Source organism: Pongo pygmaeus, chromosome X (genome assembly GCF_028885625.2).
Source record: "Pongo pygmaeus isolate AG05252 chromosome X, NHGRI_mPonPyg2-v2.0_pri, whole genome shotgun sequence".
Classification (NCBI taxonomy): Eukaryota; Metazoa; Chordata; class Mammalia; order Primates; family Hominidae; genus Pongo; species Pongo pygmaeus.
Window position 1 is genome coordinate 49189365 of NC_072396.2, and position 17699 is coordinate 49207063.

The 17699-nt window shown below is 42.6% G+C and overlaps 1 protein-coding gene and 1 pseudogene across 1 annotated transcript; one reads left to right on the forward strand and one right to left on the reverse strand.

Moving 5' to 3' along the window:
* Window positions 1–180: 180 nt before the first annotated feature.
* LOC129025294 (protein SSX7-like) lies at window positions 181–9596 on the reverse strand. Its single transcript, XM_054473049.1, has 8 exons — window positions 9495–9596; window positions 8164–8252; window positions 7611–7725; window positions 6988–7081; window positions 5096–5147; window positions 2977–3112; window positions 1345–1449; window positions 181–281 (listed from the first exon to the last, which is right to left on the reverse strand). The coding sequence occupies exons 2-8, from the start codon at window positions 8230–8232 to the stop codon at window positions 181–183; spliced, it is 672 nt and encodes a 223-aa protein (XP_054329024.1). The 5' UTR covers window positions 8233–8252; window positions 9495–9596.
* On the forward strand, window positions 8248–12505 carry LOC129024067 (ornithine aminotransferase, mitochondrial-like; annotated as a pseudogene).
* Window positions 12506–17699: the final 5194 nt, after the last annotated feature.

The window sequence follows — 17699 nt, forward strand, 5'->3', positions numbered from 1 at the left end:
AAAAAAAAAAACAACAACAACAATATGGGAAATCACATCATTCAGCCTCAATGCTGTACCCTAGAAAATTATGAGAACGGAATAATTTGGGGAATAAGTGACAAGATGGGATACCGGTACCATAACAGAATAGCACATCTGCAGGGATGTGGGAGATGAACTGAAGGTTCACTTACGGAGTTACTTGTCGTCTTCTTCAGGGTCGCTGATCTCTTCATAAATCACCAGCTGGTTTCTCTCACGCAGTCTGTGGGTCCTGGCACGTTTCCCCCTTTTGGGTCCTATGATGGGGAAGAGTTGGAAGATGAGGGTTGGGTAGGTTGGAGAGTGTTAAGCTCTGTTTTCTCAAAAAAAGGAGATGCCTCCCCCCTCCCAAGTGCCCATGGGCCTTCTTCATCCAGTTTTTCACATTCTCTGGCTTAGAGAGGCTGAGACCTTAGGCCCACACCAGTATAGGCCAAATGCCAATTAAAGTTTTAGCTTCTGGCTCCTTCCGTTGTCGGGTTTAGATTCCCAACCTCTTCACTTATGGGAACATCCATCCTCACCTCCTTTCATTCAGCACGTGTTTTTATTAAGGGCACAGAGGCATACTTTTTTTTTTGCACCACATTTTCATAGTGCTTCACAGATGCTGCAATTTTTTTTTGGAAACTCTCATCAATTTTATACTTTTCCATTATTATTATATCTGTTACAGTAATCTGTGATCAGTGAGCTTTGATATTATTACTGCAATTGTTTTTGCTGTTTTTTAGTCTTTTAAAATAATTTTAATTTTTAATTTTTATTTTATTTTATTTTGTTTGAGAGGAAGTCTCACTCTGTCGTCCAGACTGGAGTGCAGTGGAGCAATCTCAGCTCACTGCAACCTCTGCCTCTCCAGTTCAAGCGATTCTCCTGCCTCAGCCTCCCGAGTAGCTGGGACTACAGGAGCATGTCACCACGCCTGGCTAATATTTTGTATTTTTAGTAGAGAGGGGGTTTCACCGTATTAGCCAGGATGGTCTCGATCTCCCGACTTCGTGATTGGCCTGCCTCGGCCTCCCAAAGTGCTGGGATTACAGGCGTGAGCCACGGCGCCCGACCGTGTTTTTTATTTTTGTGCGTACACAGTAGGTGTATATACTTATGGGGTACGTGAGATGTTTTGATACACACATGCCATGCGTAATAATCACATCATGGAAAATAGGGTATCTATCCCCTCAACCACTTATCCTTGTGTTACAAACAGTCCAATTACACTCTTCTAGTTTTTTTAAAATGTACAATTAAGTTATTATTGACAATAATCACCCTGTTCTGTGTAATTGTTTGGGGGGTGGGTACCAGGAATTGCACCCATAGAAGATGACAAACTTAATCGATTAATGTTGTGTGTGTTCTGACTGCTCCACCAATGAGCTGTTCCCCATCTCTCCTCCTTTTGTTGGGCCTCCCTATTTCCTGAGACACAGCAATACTGAAATGAGGATTATTAACAACCTTACAATGGCCATTAAGTGTTCAAATGAAAGGAAGAGTCACGTGTCTCTCACAAGCTAGAAATGGCTAAGCTTAGTGAGGAAGCATGCTGAAAGCCAAGACAGGCTGAAAGCTCGGACTCTTGCACCAAACAGCCAAGCTGTGAATGCAAAGGAAAAGTTCTCGAAGGAAATAATAGTATATAATGCAAAGGAAAAGTTCTTGAAGGAAATAATAATACTAATACTCCAGTGAACACACGAATAAGAAAGCAAAACAGCCTTACTGCTCAAATAGAGAAAGCCTGAGTGGTCAGGATATTTGACGAAACCAGCCACAACATTCCCTTAAGCCAAAGTCTAATTCAGAGAAAACCCGAACTCTCTTCCAGTCCATGAAAGCTGAGAGAGGTGAAGAAGCTGCAGGAAAACGTGTGAAGCTAGCAGAGGGTGGTTCATGAGGTTTAAGGAAAGAAGCCATCTCCATAACTTAAAAGTGCAAGGTGAAGCAGCAAACCCTGATGGAGAAGCTGCAGCAAGTTATCTGGAAGATCTAGCTAAGATCACTGTTGAAGGTGGCTACACTAAACAACAGATTTTCAATGTAGATAAAATAGCCTTCTATTGGAAGAAGATGCCGTCTAGGACTTTTATAGCTAGAGAGAATTGACTCGAACTTTGAAAGAAATTCTACTGTGGGTAAAATGCTATCCAATAGCATCACATACGACAGAGAAATCCTTCATGAAATGGAGAGTTAATCAATGTGGCAAATTTCACTGTTGTGTTCTTTTAAGAAACTGCCACAGCCACTCCACCCTTCAGCAACCACCACCTTGATCAGCCAGCAGCCATCAACACCGAGGCAAGACCCTCCACCAGCAAAAAGAGTGAGTCACTGAAGACTCAGAAGATTATTAGCGTTTTTAACAATGAATTATTTTAAAATAAAGGTATGTACATTTTTAGACATAACGCTATTGCACTCTTAGTAGACTGCAGTATAGTGTAAACATAATGTTTTTATGCACTGTCAAACCAAAAAATCAATGTGTGTGACTCACATTATTGCAGTGGTCTGGAACCGAATCTGCGATATCTCTGAAGTACACCTGTATTGGATATCAGGCATTGAGCTGAGTAAGATATTATCCCAGATTATCAAAGATGGAATTCCTTGAGCTCCTTTCATGTCATCAGGACTTCTAGATTAAATTTAATACCTCCAAACAATTTATGAACTATGATTCTTTATTTCCATCTTATGGACTAGGAATCTGGAACTGAGAAAATTTGGAAGACTTGCCCCAAGTCACGTGGTTTTTTATATGGATGACATCTCCAGTCTGTATCTCTGGAAGTCCAGTCAAACATCTCATCTGGACCTGGGCGAGCTCCTCAGCCCAGTCTGGACCCAGGCTTATCTGGGATCCATGCCACACACCCAGTCCACACACCTGAACATAGCCAGGGAAGCCAGAAGGGTTGTTCCCGAATTCTTTCCTCTTACCAGATCTCTTGTGAATCTTCTCAGAGGTACTTGGTTTTCCCGGGGGGCACAGCTGTTTCCCATCGTTCTGTGAGCCAGATGCTTCTGACACTCCCTTCGAATCATTTCCTTCCTCTGCTGGCTTCTCGGGCATGATCTTTATAATATGAAGGTCACAGATAAACAGTATCGGTGACATTTCTATAGTGCTTTAGAGCTTACAAAGCGTCTTCACATGCATTACCTTAATCAATGTTCTCAACAATGCTGGGAGAGTTACACGTGCCTAAATTAGGAGAAACTTGGGAGGTTAGATGGGAAAGGAATGGCCTATGTGAATATGGTTTCCAGGGCTAAAATGCTTATCTTCACACTCTTTTAAGACTGACATTCTTGCAAACAGCAAAAATCTCCATGTAATTGAGAGTTTGGTATACAAAAGATTGGAAGGAGGATAGCATTCTAAGAGTTCATAAGGTCTACAAAAGGAAGAGCTTCTATAAAATACAAGGGATCTCATATAAGCTCTTAGCTGCTGAGAGAGTAAATGTAAAAACATAGAGGGGGACAAAACACTGCTGAACAAGACCGTGTGGGGAGATGAATAAGGGAAGGGAGAGGTAAAGAAGTGGTTTGCTGAAATTAATCTAGGCAGCAAAGAAAGCAGTACCAGATCTGGCATACCACCCTACCGAGGCACCAACATTGAATGTGGAATTCAGTGAGGTGGTACCCATACCAATTCTGGTTGCATTGGGATGTGTCACTGACCAACAATCTTAAGCTACTTTTTTTTTTTTTTTTTTTTTTTTTGAGACAAAGTCTCCCTCTGTCACCAGTCTGCAGTGCAGTGGAACAATCTCGGCTCACTGCAACATCCGACTCCTGTGTTTAAGTGACTCTCATGCAACAGCCTCCAGAGTATCTGGGACTGCAGGCAGGCGCTACCACGCCCCGCTAAGTTTTGTATTTTTAATAGAGACGAGGTTTCACCATGTTGGGCAGGATGGTCTTGATCTCTTGACCTAGTGATCCATCCACCTCAGCCTCCCAAAGTGCTGGGATTACAGTCGCGAGCCACTGCGCCCTGCTCTTAATCTACTTTTTATTCAGCTTCCTCGCTTATGAAATAGTGAACAATACATGTAAAATAGTCTACGGGAAAGTCCTCTCTGAGCTTGTAGACACTGTTTAAATGTAGTAACAATAACAATTAATACCTTTCATGATCCTTCCTTGAATTCGGTCTCCACACTGGCAACCCAACTCCCAGATCCCTTTACCCTCTAAACCAGAGTTGAATCTGCACTTATGGGGTCACTCATTCAGGGGCCTCCGAGGGATCCCCTGGGCTGGGATGGGGGCTTCCGGGATGCCTCAGGTGCAGACAAGGTCCTCAAGGAGCTCACAGTAGGGAGGGGCCAACAGTCAAACCGATTCCTAAGCCATGCAAGTGGTCCCAGTAAGAGAGCAGAGGCCAGATGGTCTTTCCTATTGGGAGAATGGGTGTCTCAATGGAAGCACCAGCAGGCCCTATGAGGTGAAGCCCTAGTGAGCAACATCTGAACTTCATAAACAAATGCAAACGTGAATGAGCTTCAAATGGCTTGGAGCTCTGGATTAGACTACCACTGCCACTGCGCCCCAGGAAAATTCTTTAACATCTCTATACCCCAATAGCTTCATTTTATTATTATGTTGCTGATAACTATGATCTAAAACATGAACTATGATTCTTTACTGCCATTTCATGGACCAGGAATCTGGAGCTCAGAGAACTTAGAAGATTTGCGCCAAGTCACATGGCTTTTATATGGGTGACAACCAAAGTGTGTGACTCGTTATTATTTGGAGATAATAATAGAAACAACGTCGTAGAGGTCGTCTTAGGGATTAAATAAATTCATCCATGTGAACTGCTTAAAATAGTGTCTGGCATCACTATGAAAACAAAAGATGTATTAAGGATCACCACTGTTAGTATTATCAAGCTGTTGGTGCTACCTACATAAGGTGTTGTGATAGACATGGGGAGAAGGAAGCAGTGAGGGCATTTTTTATACTCTCCCACTCTTAACCAGTGTTCGCATCTGTGGAAGGACAAACGTTCTCTGGTCCTTTAGATTTGAGAGATACTCACCTTCGGGATGGTTCTCTGGAGCCTGCCGAAAGTCATCTGAGGACGTTCAACTGCAAGAGAATACTTCAGAATTTTTCTTTGTTGGTAAAGATTTCCAAACTCTAGAGAGACTTCTGTAGCATCAGGGTATTCTGCAGCAGAGGGTTATGAATCCACTCATTGTTGAGGAGTTATTTCAGATTTGCTTCTGAATTATGTTTAGTAATGGTTGATTCATTTATCTGTGGCATCCATTCAGAATTTTCTCTCTCATAGTTTATCAAATGGGGACTAAACCCCATCACAGTCTCATCTTATTCCTTTACATATCTTTTACTTTTTCCCAAATAATTAAATTGATTGGTTAGGAATCTGAACTGTATCCACTCAAGATGTGCAACAACGGAAAATCATTGTACACTTCAAATGGGTGAATCCTATGGTATGTGAATTAAGCTGTTAAATGTGTGATGAACCATGGATGATTTAGTCTAGTGGCTCTGAAATATTTTCAGTATAAAGACACTCCTTTAATGTCAAAATCTTGGCAAACACTCAAGCACTGGATTTTCAGATCTCTTATAGTGATCATGGGAGATTGTAGAATCTGGCCTTCTTAGTTGGGGAGTAATAGGTCTATTGGAGACAGTTTGGACATTCTGACCTTGTCTTATAATTGTGTTGTCAGAGCAGACGAGCAAGTAAACACATATGTCCCCTTTATATTACTGAAATGTACAAAGATCTCTACCGAAGAACCTGTCTTTTTTTCACCCTATGTTATCTCTCCTCACTGACAAGTGGGAAAGCTCTCTGTGTGTTGGATGAGGGATCACTCTTTCAAACTCACTCCCTAGCTCATCACAGAGAATCAGGGTTCTTTGGGAATGAGAAGACTATTTAGTTTTGAAAAAATACAGAGAAACAGCGATGCTTATTACATAATGTGTTCATCACCCTCACTCCTAAGATACCTATCCAATACCTACATGCTGTTAATGAAACAAACTCTGGAAGTTTTTGAGGAATCTACAGTTGCAACATTTTCTTTCTTTTTTTATCTCTTGTAGCATTTTTTTAACAGTCCTTTGATTCATTAACAGTGCTTAGGAAGAACAATATGTCCTTTAAGAAAGAAATATTTCAAAACACAGAAAGTATGTGGAATACTATTGAGTCCAGTCGGATCTCAACATTACCCCACAGCTATGTTAGGTTTGATTTATTTATTCAGAATATTAGAAAAACTACAAACAGGCCGGGCGTGGTAGCTCACACTTGTAATCCCAGTACTTTGGGAGGCTGAGGTGGGTGGATCATCTGAGGCCAGGAAGTTTGAGACCAGCCTGGCCAACATAATAAAACCCCGTCTCTACCAAAAATAAAAAATGAGCTGGGTGTGGGGGCGGGGACTTGTAACCCCAGCTACTCGGGAGGCTGAGGCAGGAGAATCACTTGAACCCAGGAGGTGAAAGTTGGAGTGAGCTGAGATTGCCTTATTTCACTCCAGCCTGGCTGAGAAGAGTGAAACTCCATCTCAAAAACAAAAACAAACAAAACACACTATCGACAAGTCACAGCTGAAGCTGTGTGTGCAGCACTCAGCAATCCCTGCCCTCCCTCCCTCCCCCACTTACAGCCAGTCACCTTAATTTGATGGCTTTTTATTCACATTCATGTTTGTATATATTTACCATTTACTTATTATCCATAAAAATATATATTCTTCTTTTGCAAGTTTTAAAATTTTATATGAATGACCTCTGTAGTTAACTTTCTGCATGCAATTTTTTTTTCACTCAGCGCTGATGTGTACGAGGGAACAAATGCCTGAGGATCTTTCCCAGGTAGCTGAGCTGAAAAGCAGTTGGACTTGAGGAGACCCTTTCCAGCCCCTTCCCATCTACTCATCCTGATTCCCGTGGTTACAGTGATTATCAAAATCATTCCCCTGGAGGTCTGTGGCCCGTTTATTACGCATGAAAGGTGAGAGGGTGGCCTTGAAACCTAGAAAGAAGCAAAATGTTTATTCCTTAAGAGACAAGCTTTGACCTGCCACGGTGGCTCTTATCTGTAGTAGCAGCGCTTTGGGAGGCTGAGGCTGGAGTATTGCTTGAGGCCAGGAGTTCAAGGCTGCAGTGAGCTATGATTGCACTACTGCACTCTAGGCTAGGTGACAGACTGAGACTCAGACTCAAAATAAAAGAAAAAAGAAAGAAAGAAAGATACAAGCCAAGAGAAGGAAGGTAGGGACGGTGTGGAGGTGCCGGGATGCCACAGAGACACTTGGACTCATCAGAACAGAAGCCTAAGGGAGGGAAACGTGCAGGATCCAGGTATGAGCTCCACTGTGGCCAGTCCCTGCCCTCAGCCCTGACAGGATACAGAAGAGCAGAACACCCAGAAGCTGCCTTGCCATTTTTCCCTGCACAAAAGGAAAATGTGGGGTACTTTCTGTAGCCTAAGAAGTAGCCAAAGCAGGAAAAGGGATGCTCATGTGTCCCCAGACTTGTCTGTACCTAGAACTTTCTGTTACCTAGTTTAGTCATGGCCTCATACTTTCTCTTCATATACACATAGATGATTTTCTCCGAGGATTTCATCTTTTCCCACTCTTTCTTAGAGAAGTACTTGGCAACATCATCGAAGACCTAGGTAAAGATAAAAAAGGAATTCTGGCAGTGACTCAGCTAGATATGTCTGCCATTCAGCTGGAGCCGCTTACTGTGTGCTGGATCTGGGAAGTGGGGATGATATTCCATCCTGGTTGATGTCATGGCTAACTGATAGAACATGGGGGACCTTCCCTAGCTTCTCCCCTGCCACGCAGTAGGGCTTTAATGCTGCTGGCTGGCTCTCTTCCCACCTTCCAGAATGCACTGAGAGTCACCAAACGTAGTGCAAGGTCACAGACTTGTCTCCAAGGATGCTAGGTGATGACAGAGCGAGGGTGGGAGACTCCCAAGGGTCCAGATCTCCCCCGAGACCCTGCTCCTTGTCTCCAGTATCTCTGTCCTCCCCTCCTCAGAAACTTGGTCACCCCACACTGTCCCCTGGGCCACTACTCTGCCCCCTCCAGGTCACCTCACCTTTTGTACCTTCTCTGGTATTTGAGCACCAGCCCTAGGTCTCCTTGCAAAGGCATCATCTCCATTCATGGCACCGAGAGCAGTATGACCTGCAAGAGAAACAGACTGAGTCTTTTCAGCCACAGGAGCTTTGGTCTTGTGGAGGAAGAAATCTGTGAAGGCAGGCCACCCTCAGTCACCTGGGATCAGGTGCTTCATTTCTCCATTCGGGGCTTATCTGTCCCTGAGTAAGGACATGGGGAGAAGTCAGATGAAAACAGGGAACCAGGGGTCTCTGGGAGAAGTATTGATTTGGGATGACAGGTTTCCTATGGGCAAAGCAGCCTTGAGTCTTTAGGAGGGGGTTGGCTAATGTTGTTAGTAGTTTCCCTGGGGCTAGGCTTACTCTGAAAGATGTACAGACCCTTGTTGGGGAGGCAGAGATGTGACTGTGTAATTTTATTCAGTGGGGGCATGCTGACACCCCCACTCAATAAATAAAGGAAGGGAAGTGAGTCCCAGAGATAACATGGTCTCTCTGGTGATGGATCTGATCAGGCAGAGGGATGGGGGGTTCTGTTCTGTTGAAGAGAAATGGGCATGGCTAATATGAACGGATTTAGAGGCTATTACTGGTGATTTGTAAATTATTAGAAGAAGAGAGCTAGAATTTCTGAGACTACAAGAGCCCGCCATCACTTAGAGAGAATGTAGGGAGTTTCAAGGTGCAGCAATCAGCCAGGCGCAGTCGCTCACGCCTGTAATCCCAGCACTTTGGGAGGCCAAGGAGGGCGGATCGCTTGAGCCCATGAGCTTGAGACCAGCCTTGCCAACATACCGAAACCATCTCTACTAAAACAAAAACAACAAACACACACACACACACACACACACACACACACACACACATTAACAGAAGCGGAGTGGTGTGCGCCTATAGTCCCAAGGCCTACGCGAGAGGATCACTTGATCCCAGGAGGAAAGATTTAAGTGAGTTTTGTTTGTTTGTTTGTTTGTTTTGCGTCATGGTCTCTCTCTGTTGCCCAGGCTGGGATGCAGTGGTGTGATCATGGCTCACTGCAACCTCCGCCTCGTGGGTTCAAGTGATCCACCAGCTGTGGCCTCCAAAACTGCTGGAATTACAAGCGTGAGCCACCGTACCCGGCCCAAATTTGTTAAGTTACTAGAGTTCCCAGGAAAAATCCCATACTTGAAAAAGTTAGAAACTGACAGGAAGGATTTGAGATGGCGACCTGCCTCACATACACTCCTTATTAAAACTAGATAACAAATGCACCGCGGAGGAGGGGAGGGGTAGGAAGAATGGAAAAAGAAAATCAGCGCATGCTTACTCTGATTTTGGAAGAATCGAAAGAGAAAATCAGACCTCGCATACTCTGAGTATGGAAGAATCGAAAGAGAGAGAAAGTCGGAGCATGTGTACTCTGAACTTAAAGTAGTCAATCCCGGGGGGTGCTTTAGGCGGGAAAATCAGAGTCTCCGCCCCCAGTTTGAGAAAGTTCTGTCCCTGGAGGCTGGACTGATAGACGCCACATCAGCTTTGCTTATCCCGCCTACTGTTCTGACTTCTGATTGGCCAGATGGAGTTCACTAACTGCCCTGATTGGTCCATCATCCTAGCGCAGTGACATTGCACAATATTGTCTCCTCCTCCAGCAACACTTTGTTGCCACTACGACAAAGTGGGTGGTCCTCAGGCACCGTCAGGAGATTTTGAACTCTCTGAAGACTGTCCTTGGATCTCGGGTTAAAAATCTGGATTCTAGTCTGAACAGCGAGAAGAAAAAAATAGTCGGATCTGTGATTTTTCTACTTGAAATACACAGTGTTTTCCAGACTAGCACATTTGCAGAGGTTTGCTGTACTTAGTCGTGGCTTTCATTCTTCAGTGGCTTCTATATCTGTTGCAACTGAAAAAACAGTCCAAGGCCCTCCAACCTCTGATTACATTTTTGAAAGGGAATCTAAGTGTGGTGTGCACAATTACCATCCTTTACCTGTAGCCCTGGAGAGACGAAAATGTATTTACTTATGGGATGTGATTGTGGTATTGGTTACATCCGCCTTGGCCAATCTTCCCGCCTCGGCCTCTCGACTACAGGCGGGAACAACCCCACCCCCACTAATATTTTTTGTTTTTTGATTTTTTAAAAGAGACGGTTTTGCTATGTTGGTCAGGCTGGTCTCAACGTCCTGGGCTCAAGCGATCCTCCCGCCTCAGCCTCGGGACTACAGGCATGCACCACCTTGCCAATGTTTTTTTTTTTTTTTTTTTTTTTAGTAGAAACCATGTTTCGCTATGTTGACCAGGCTGGCCTCAACCTTCTGGGCTCAAGGGATCCTTCCACCACGGCCTCGGGACTACAGGCATGCACCACCCGGCCCATGCTTTATTTATTTTTTTATTTTTTAGTGGAAACCAAGTTTCGCTATGTTGGCCTGGGCTCAAGGGATCATCCTGCCTTGGCCTGGGGACTACAGGCATGCACCACCCTGCCCACGCTATTTTTTTTTTTTTTTTTTTTTTTTTGCTTTTTTGTTTGTTTCTTTAGTAGAAACCGGGTTTCACTATGTTGCCCAAGCTGGCCTCAATCTCCTGGGCTCAAATGATGCTTTCACCTCGGCCTCAGGACTACAGGAGTGTGCCATTCTGCCCTGCTTATTTTTATTTTTTATTTATTTATTTATTTATTTATTTATTTATTTATTTATAGGAAAGACAGGCTTTCTCTATGTTGGCCAGGCTGGTATTGACCTCCTGGGCTCAAGCAGTCCTCCGACCTTGGCCTCGGAACTACAGGAGTGAGCCATCCCACCCACGCAATTTTTTTGTTATTCTTGTTGTTAGTAGAAATGGGGTTTAGCTATGTTGGCCAGGCTGGCCTTGACCTCCTGGGCTCAAGCAATCCTCCCACCTCAGCCTGGTGACTACAGGCTCACACCACCCCGCCCCCACTAATATTTTTAATTTTTCTAGTAGAGACAGTTTTGCTGTGTTGTCCTGGCTGTTCCCTACCTCCTGGGCTCAAGCAATCCTCCCGCTTCGGCCTTGGGACTACAGGCATGCACCACCCTGCCTTTTGCTATTTTTCCCAGGCTGGTCTTGACCTCCTGGGCTCACTCAGTGATTTGAACCTGGGAAGCGGAGGTTGCATTGAGCTGGGATCACACCACTGCACTCCAGCCTGGGCGACAGAGCAAGACTGTCAAATAAATAAATACATCCATACATGAAAGAAAGAAGAAAGAAAAGAAAGAAAGAAAAAGAAAGAAGGAAAGAAAAGAAAGGAAGGAAGGAAGGAAGGAAGGAAGGAAGGAAGGAAGGAAGGAAGGAAGGAAGAAAGAAAAGACCAGCTGAATCTCCGTGAAAACAGTAAGCTTTGTGGTATATTAACTTACCCTCATCCCATCTCGTGCTCCCAGCTTGGTTCTGTTCATTGCTGATGAAATACAGATAGGATTGGCCAGAACTGGTAGATGGCTAGCTGTTGATCATGAAAATGTCAGATCTGATATAGTCCTCCTTGGAAAGGCCTTTTCTTGGGGCTGATACTCTGTGTCTGCAGTGCTGTGGGACGATGACATAATGCTGAGCACTAAGCCAGGGGAACATGGGTCCACATACGGTGGCAATCCACTAGGCTGCCGAGTGGCCATCGCAGCCCTTGAGGTTTTAGAAGAAGAAAATCTTCCTGAAAACACAGAAAAAAATGGGTATTCTCTTGAGAAATGAACCCATGAAGCTACCTTCTGATGCTGTAACTGCCGTTAAGAGGAAAAGAATTATTGTGTGTGTGTGTGTGTGTGTATGTAGGTATGTATGTATGTATGTATGTATGTATGTATATATGTATGTATTTAGAGTCAGAGGTTCACTCTGGTTGCCCAGGATGCAATGGTGCGATCTTGGCTCACTGCAACCTCTGCCTGCTGGGTTCTAGCGATTCTCCTGCCTCAGCCTCATGAGTAGCTAGGATTACAGGTACGCGCCACTATGCCCAGCTAATTTTCATATTTTTAGTACAGACTGGGTTTCACAACGTTGGCCACGCTGGTCTTGAACTCCTGACCTCAGGTGATGCACCCACCTCGGCCTCCCAAAATGTTGGGATTACAGGTGTGAGCCACTGTGCCCGGGAGGAAAATAATTATTAATTTCTATTGCTATTAAAGAAACCAAAGATTGTGATGCTTGGAAGATATGTCTACGACTTCAAGATTATCCACTTCTGGCCAAGCCAATCCATGGCAACATCATCAGGTTTTGCCTCCGCTGGTGGTCAAGGGGGATGAGATTCGAGAGTCCAGTGAAATCATTAACAAGACCATCTTGTCATTCTGAGTGTAGCAGCTGTTTTCAGTGGTCCCTGGGAGCCGGCTGGAGACAGGTGGTCTTGTAAAAGCTCTGCTCTTAATGTGGGCACATTCCACTCCATGTGTCTTCAAAACCTTTTTGTGGAGTATCTTTTTTCAGTTAATACATAGTAGAACAACGTTTATGAAGCTGCTGTTTGCTTTGTAATGTAAGTAAGAGTATGCAATGGCATCTATATTCTGTGAAAGTGTTTTGATGTGTTGTGTACTTTCTAAGGTTAAACATATCTATATATACAGACAGCGTTTAAATTACGTCCTTCAGTATACTTTATATATGTTTTTATAATTTCCTTGCTGGTATAAATGCTTTGTATTTGAAAAAGTTATCTCTAGGGAATTACATAAAAGACTTCACCTTATAAAGTCAAATCATTGTTATCATTGAATTTTAGGGAGGATGAATGGTTAAGTATGTATAAAATACTAATATTAAGTAAACTTCATGTTGGCCAATACCAGGATGTATTCTATGGATGTCATTATTTTCAATTAAGAATTAGTGTTTAACATTCCTAAATTGTTTTGAGTGCTTCATTATAATTTGTTTAAAAATGTTTATTTTTAATATTTCTTTAAATTTAACATAAAGCTTATATTTCAGGGAAAAAAAAAGATACAGAACAGGCCCATGTGCAGTGGTTAACGCTTGTAATCCCAGCACTTTGGGAGGACGAGGTGGGCAGATTACTTGAGATCAGGAGTTCAAGACCAGCCTGGCCAACATGGAGAAACCCTGTCTCTACTAAAAATACAAAAATTAGCCGGGCATGGTGGCACACAACTGTATTCCTAGCTACAAGGGAGGCTGAAACAGGAGAATCGCTTGAACCCGGGAGGCAGAGGTTGAGCCAAGATCATGCCACTGCACTACCGCTAGGTGACAGAGTGAGACTCCCTCTCAGAAAAAAAAAAAAGGGTACAGAATATTTCCATCACCATAATGCTATCCCTCGTGCTACTCATTTTTAGTAATACTCACTCTCGTCCCATCCACCATCCCTAACCCCTGGCAACCACTAATCTGTTTTTCATTTCTATAATTTTGTCTTTTCTACAATGCTGTACAAATGAAATCTTGTAGTATATAACGTTTTAGGGGCTTATTTCACTGAGCATAATTCCGTAGAGATTCCTCCAAGATATTAATATTTGTGTATCAACAGTTCATTGTTGTTGTTGTTGTTGTTGAGACGGAGTCTCACTCTGTCGCCCAGGCTGGAGTGCAGTGTCTCAGCTCACAGCAACCTCTGCCACCCAGGTTCAAGCAATTTTCTAGCTTCAGCCTCCCAAGTAGCTGTGACTACAGGTGCGTGCCACCACGCCTGGGTAATTTTTGTATTAGTAGTAGAGATGGTGTTTCAACATTTTGGCAAGGCTGGTCTTGAACTCCTGAAGTCATGATCTACCCGCCTCGGCCTTCCAAAGTGCTGGGGTAACAGGGTGAGCCACTGTGCTAGGCCAGTAGTTCATTTTTATTACTGAGTAGTATTCCATAGGATGGATGTCCCACAGTTTGACCATTCACTTATTGTAGGACATATTGATTATTTCCAGCTACTGGCTATTACAAGTAAAGCTGCTATGAACAATTATGTACAAGTTTCTGGATGGACATACATTTTAATTTCTCTGAAGTGTAATTGTTGAATTGTATGGTCATTGCATGTTTAGTTTTATAAGAAACTACCAAACTGCTCTCTAGAGGGGCTGTAAGATTTTACCTTCTCAACAGCACTTAATGAGGTGTACAGTTTCTCTGCATCCTTGTCACCATTTGGTGTTGTCACTATGTCTTTTATTTTAGCTATTTTAATAAGTGTGTACTGATACCTCACCGCGGTGTTAATTTGCATCTAGTGAAGCAAATTAGTGTTGAATATCTTTTGATGTGCTTATTTGCTTATTTCCTCTTCAGTGAAATGTATGTTCATATCTTTTCATGATTTTCTAATTGGATTATTTGTTTGCATTTTTTAACATTGAGGTTTCTTTTATTATTATTATTTTTCTTGAGACAGAGTCTTTCTCTGTTACCCAGGCTGGAGTGCAGTGGCATGATCTTGGCTCACTCCAACCTCTGCCTTCCAGGTTCAAGTGATTCTCGTGCCTCAGCCTCCCAAGTAGCTGGGATTACATGTACGCATCATCATGCCTGTCTAATTTTTGTATTTCAGTAGAGATGGGTTTTTGCCATGTTGCCCAGGCTGGTCTCAAACTCCTGGCCTCAAGGGATCTGCCCTCCGTCGACCTAGACCTTTCAAAGTGCTGGGATTACAAGTGTGAGCCACCACACTCAGCCTACCGTTGAGTTTTGAGAGTAGTATACATATCCATTATGTATTCTGGATGTGAGTCCTTTCTTGGGTATGTGGTTTGCAAACATTCTCTCCCAGGTCATATCCTGTTTTTTCATCCTTTTAACAAGATTTCTTGCGGAGCACAAGTTTTAAATTGGATGAAATCTAATTTATTTTTTTCCTTATTGATTATGCTTTTTGAACCATTCACTGTGCCCTAGATCTCAGACGTTCCTCCTATATTTTCTTGTAAAAGTTTTCTCTTAGTTTTACATTTTAGATTTAAATCTGTGATCCACTTGAGTTACTTTTTTGTATAAAGGTTTGAAAATTAGGTCATTTTTTTTTTTTGGCCTATGTCTACAACACCTCCAGCACCATTTGTTAAGCAGACAATCCTTCCTTCTTTTTGTTTCTTGGTAAAAAATCAGTGTGGGGCTATTTCTAGGTTCTCTATTTTGTTCCAGTGATCTATGTGTCTACTCTTCTCCCAGTACTACACAGTCTTGATTCCTGTAGCTATATAAGAAGTATTGAAATATGAAAGAGCCATTCCTCCCACCTTATTCTTCTTTTTCAAAAATTGTCTTAGCTATATAAATATTTTTTGAGATGGAGTCTCACTTGTGTTGCCCAAGCTGGAGATCAGTGGAGTGATCTTGGCTCACTGCAGCCTCCACCTCCCATGTTCAAGTGACTCTCCTGCCTCAGCTTCCCGAGTAGCTGGGATTTCAGGCACGCACCACCACACCCAGCTAATTTTTGTATTTTTAGTAGAGACGGTGTTTTGTCATGTTGGCCAGGCTGGTCTCGAACTCCTGACCTGAAGCGATCCGCCCATCTCGGCCTTCCAAAGTGCTGGGATTACAGGCGTGAGCCACCACTCCCAGCGTTGTCTTAGCTATTGACAATTTGTTACAGCAACAATAAAAAATGAATACATATAGAAACAGATTAGTGAAAAAAAATAGAAAGTCAAGAAACAGACTAAGTTATGTGCAAAATTCAGCATGCATTTCCAAACACTGGGCAAAAGATGGGTTGTATAATAAAGGACTGTTGACAAGTGTCTATCCATTTGAAAAAATAAAGATTAAATTCTTACTCTGAACCACATAAAATAATAAATTCTAAAAGTTCGGAGACATAAATGTGAAAACGCGAAGTCATAAAGAACTAGATGAAAATTCAGGAAAATATTATAGTGTAAGACATCTTGAACTGGCATAAGCAATTCCTGACATTATACCAAGGCTATAAACAATTAATCTGACATAGTTAAAGATGTAAAAATTAAAGTATCATCTAAGTCAAAAGACACCATAAACAACTGTTTAAAAAGGCAAATTTTAGGCTGGGCGCGGTGGCTCACGCCTGTAATCCCAGCACTTTAGGGGGCTGAGGAGGGCGGATCACGAGGTCAGGAGATCAACACCATCCTGGCTACCATGATGAAAACTCGTCTCTAATAAAAATACAAAAAATTAGCCAGGCGTGGTAGCACGTGCCTGTAGTCTCAGCTACTCGGGAACCTAAGGCAGGAGAATCGCTTGAACACGGGAGGCAGAGGTTCTAAATTTAAGAGGAAAGAGAAGATTTCAATAAGCAATGGTGAGGAGAAAAATACTAGAATTTATCTAAAAGTGTAAAGTTTATCCTTTGCCCACTTTTTGATAGGGTTGTTTGGTTTTTTCTTGTAAATTTGTTTCTGTAGATTCTGGATATTAGCCCTTTGTCAGATGAGTAGGTTTCGAAAAATTTCTCCCATTTTGTGGGTTGCCTGTTCACTCTGATGGTAGTTTCTTTTGCTGTGCAGAAGCTCTTTAGTTTAATTAGATCCCATTTGTCAATTTTGGCTTTTGTTGCCATTGCTTTTGGTGTTTTAGACATGAAGTCCTTGCCCATGCCTGTGTCCTGAATGGTAACGCCTAGGTTTTCTTCTAGGGTTTTTATGGTTTTAGGTCTAACGTTTAAGTCTTTAATCTATCTTGAATTAATTTTTGTATAAGGTATAAGGAAGGGATCCAGTTTCAGCTTTCTACATATGGCTAGCCAGTTTTCCCAGCACCATTTATTAAATAGGGAATCATTTCCCCATTGCTTGTTTTTGTCAGGTTTGTCAAAGATCAGATAGTTGTAGATATGTGGTGTTATTTCTGAGGGCTCTGTTCTGTTCCATTGATCTATATCTCTGTTTTGGTACCAGTACCATGCTGTTTTGGTTACTGTAGCCTTGTAGTATAGTTCGAAGTCAGGTAGTGTGATGCCTCCAGCTTTGTTCTTTTGGCTTAGGATTGACTTGGCGATGCGGGCTCTTTTTTGGTTCCATATGAACTTTAAAGTAGTTTTTTCCAATTCTGTGAAAAAAAGTCATTGGTAGCTTGATGGGGATGGCATTGAATCTATAAATTACCTTGGGCAGTTTGGCCATTTTCACGATATTGATTCTTCCTGCCCAAGAGCATGGAATGTTCTTCCATTTGTTTGTATCCTCTTTTATTTCCTTGAGCAGTGGTTTGTAGTTCTCCTTGAAGAGGTCCTTCACGTCCCTTGTAAGTTGGATTCCTAGGTATTTTATTCTGTTTGAAGCAATTGTGAATGGGAGTTCACTCATGATTTGGCTCTCTGTTTGTCTGTTATTGGTGTATAAGAATGCTTGTGATTTTTGTACATTGATTTTGTATCCTGAGATTTTGCTGAAGTTGCTTATTAGCTTAAGGAGATTTTGGGCTGAGACAATGGGGTTTTCTAGATATACAATCATGTCGTCTGCAAACAGGGACAATTTGACTTCCTCTTTTCCTAATTGAATGCCCTTTATTTCCTTCTCCTGCCTAATTGCCCTGGCCAGAACTTCCAACG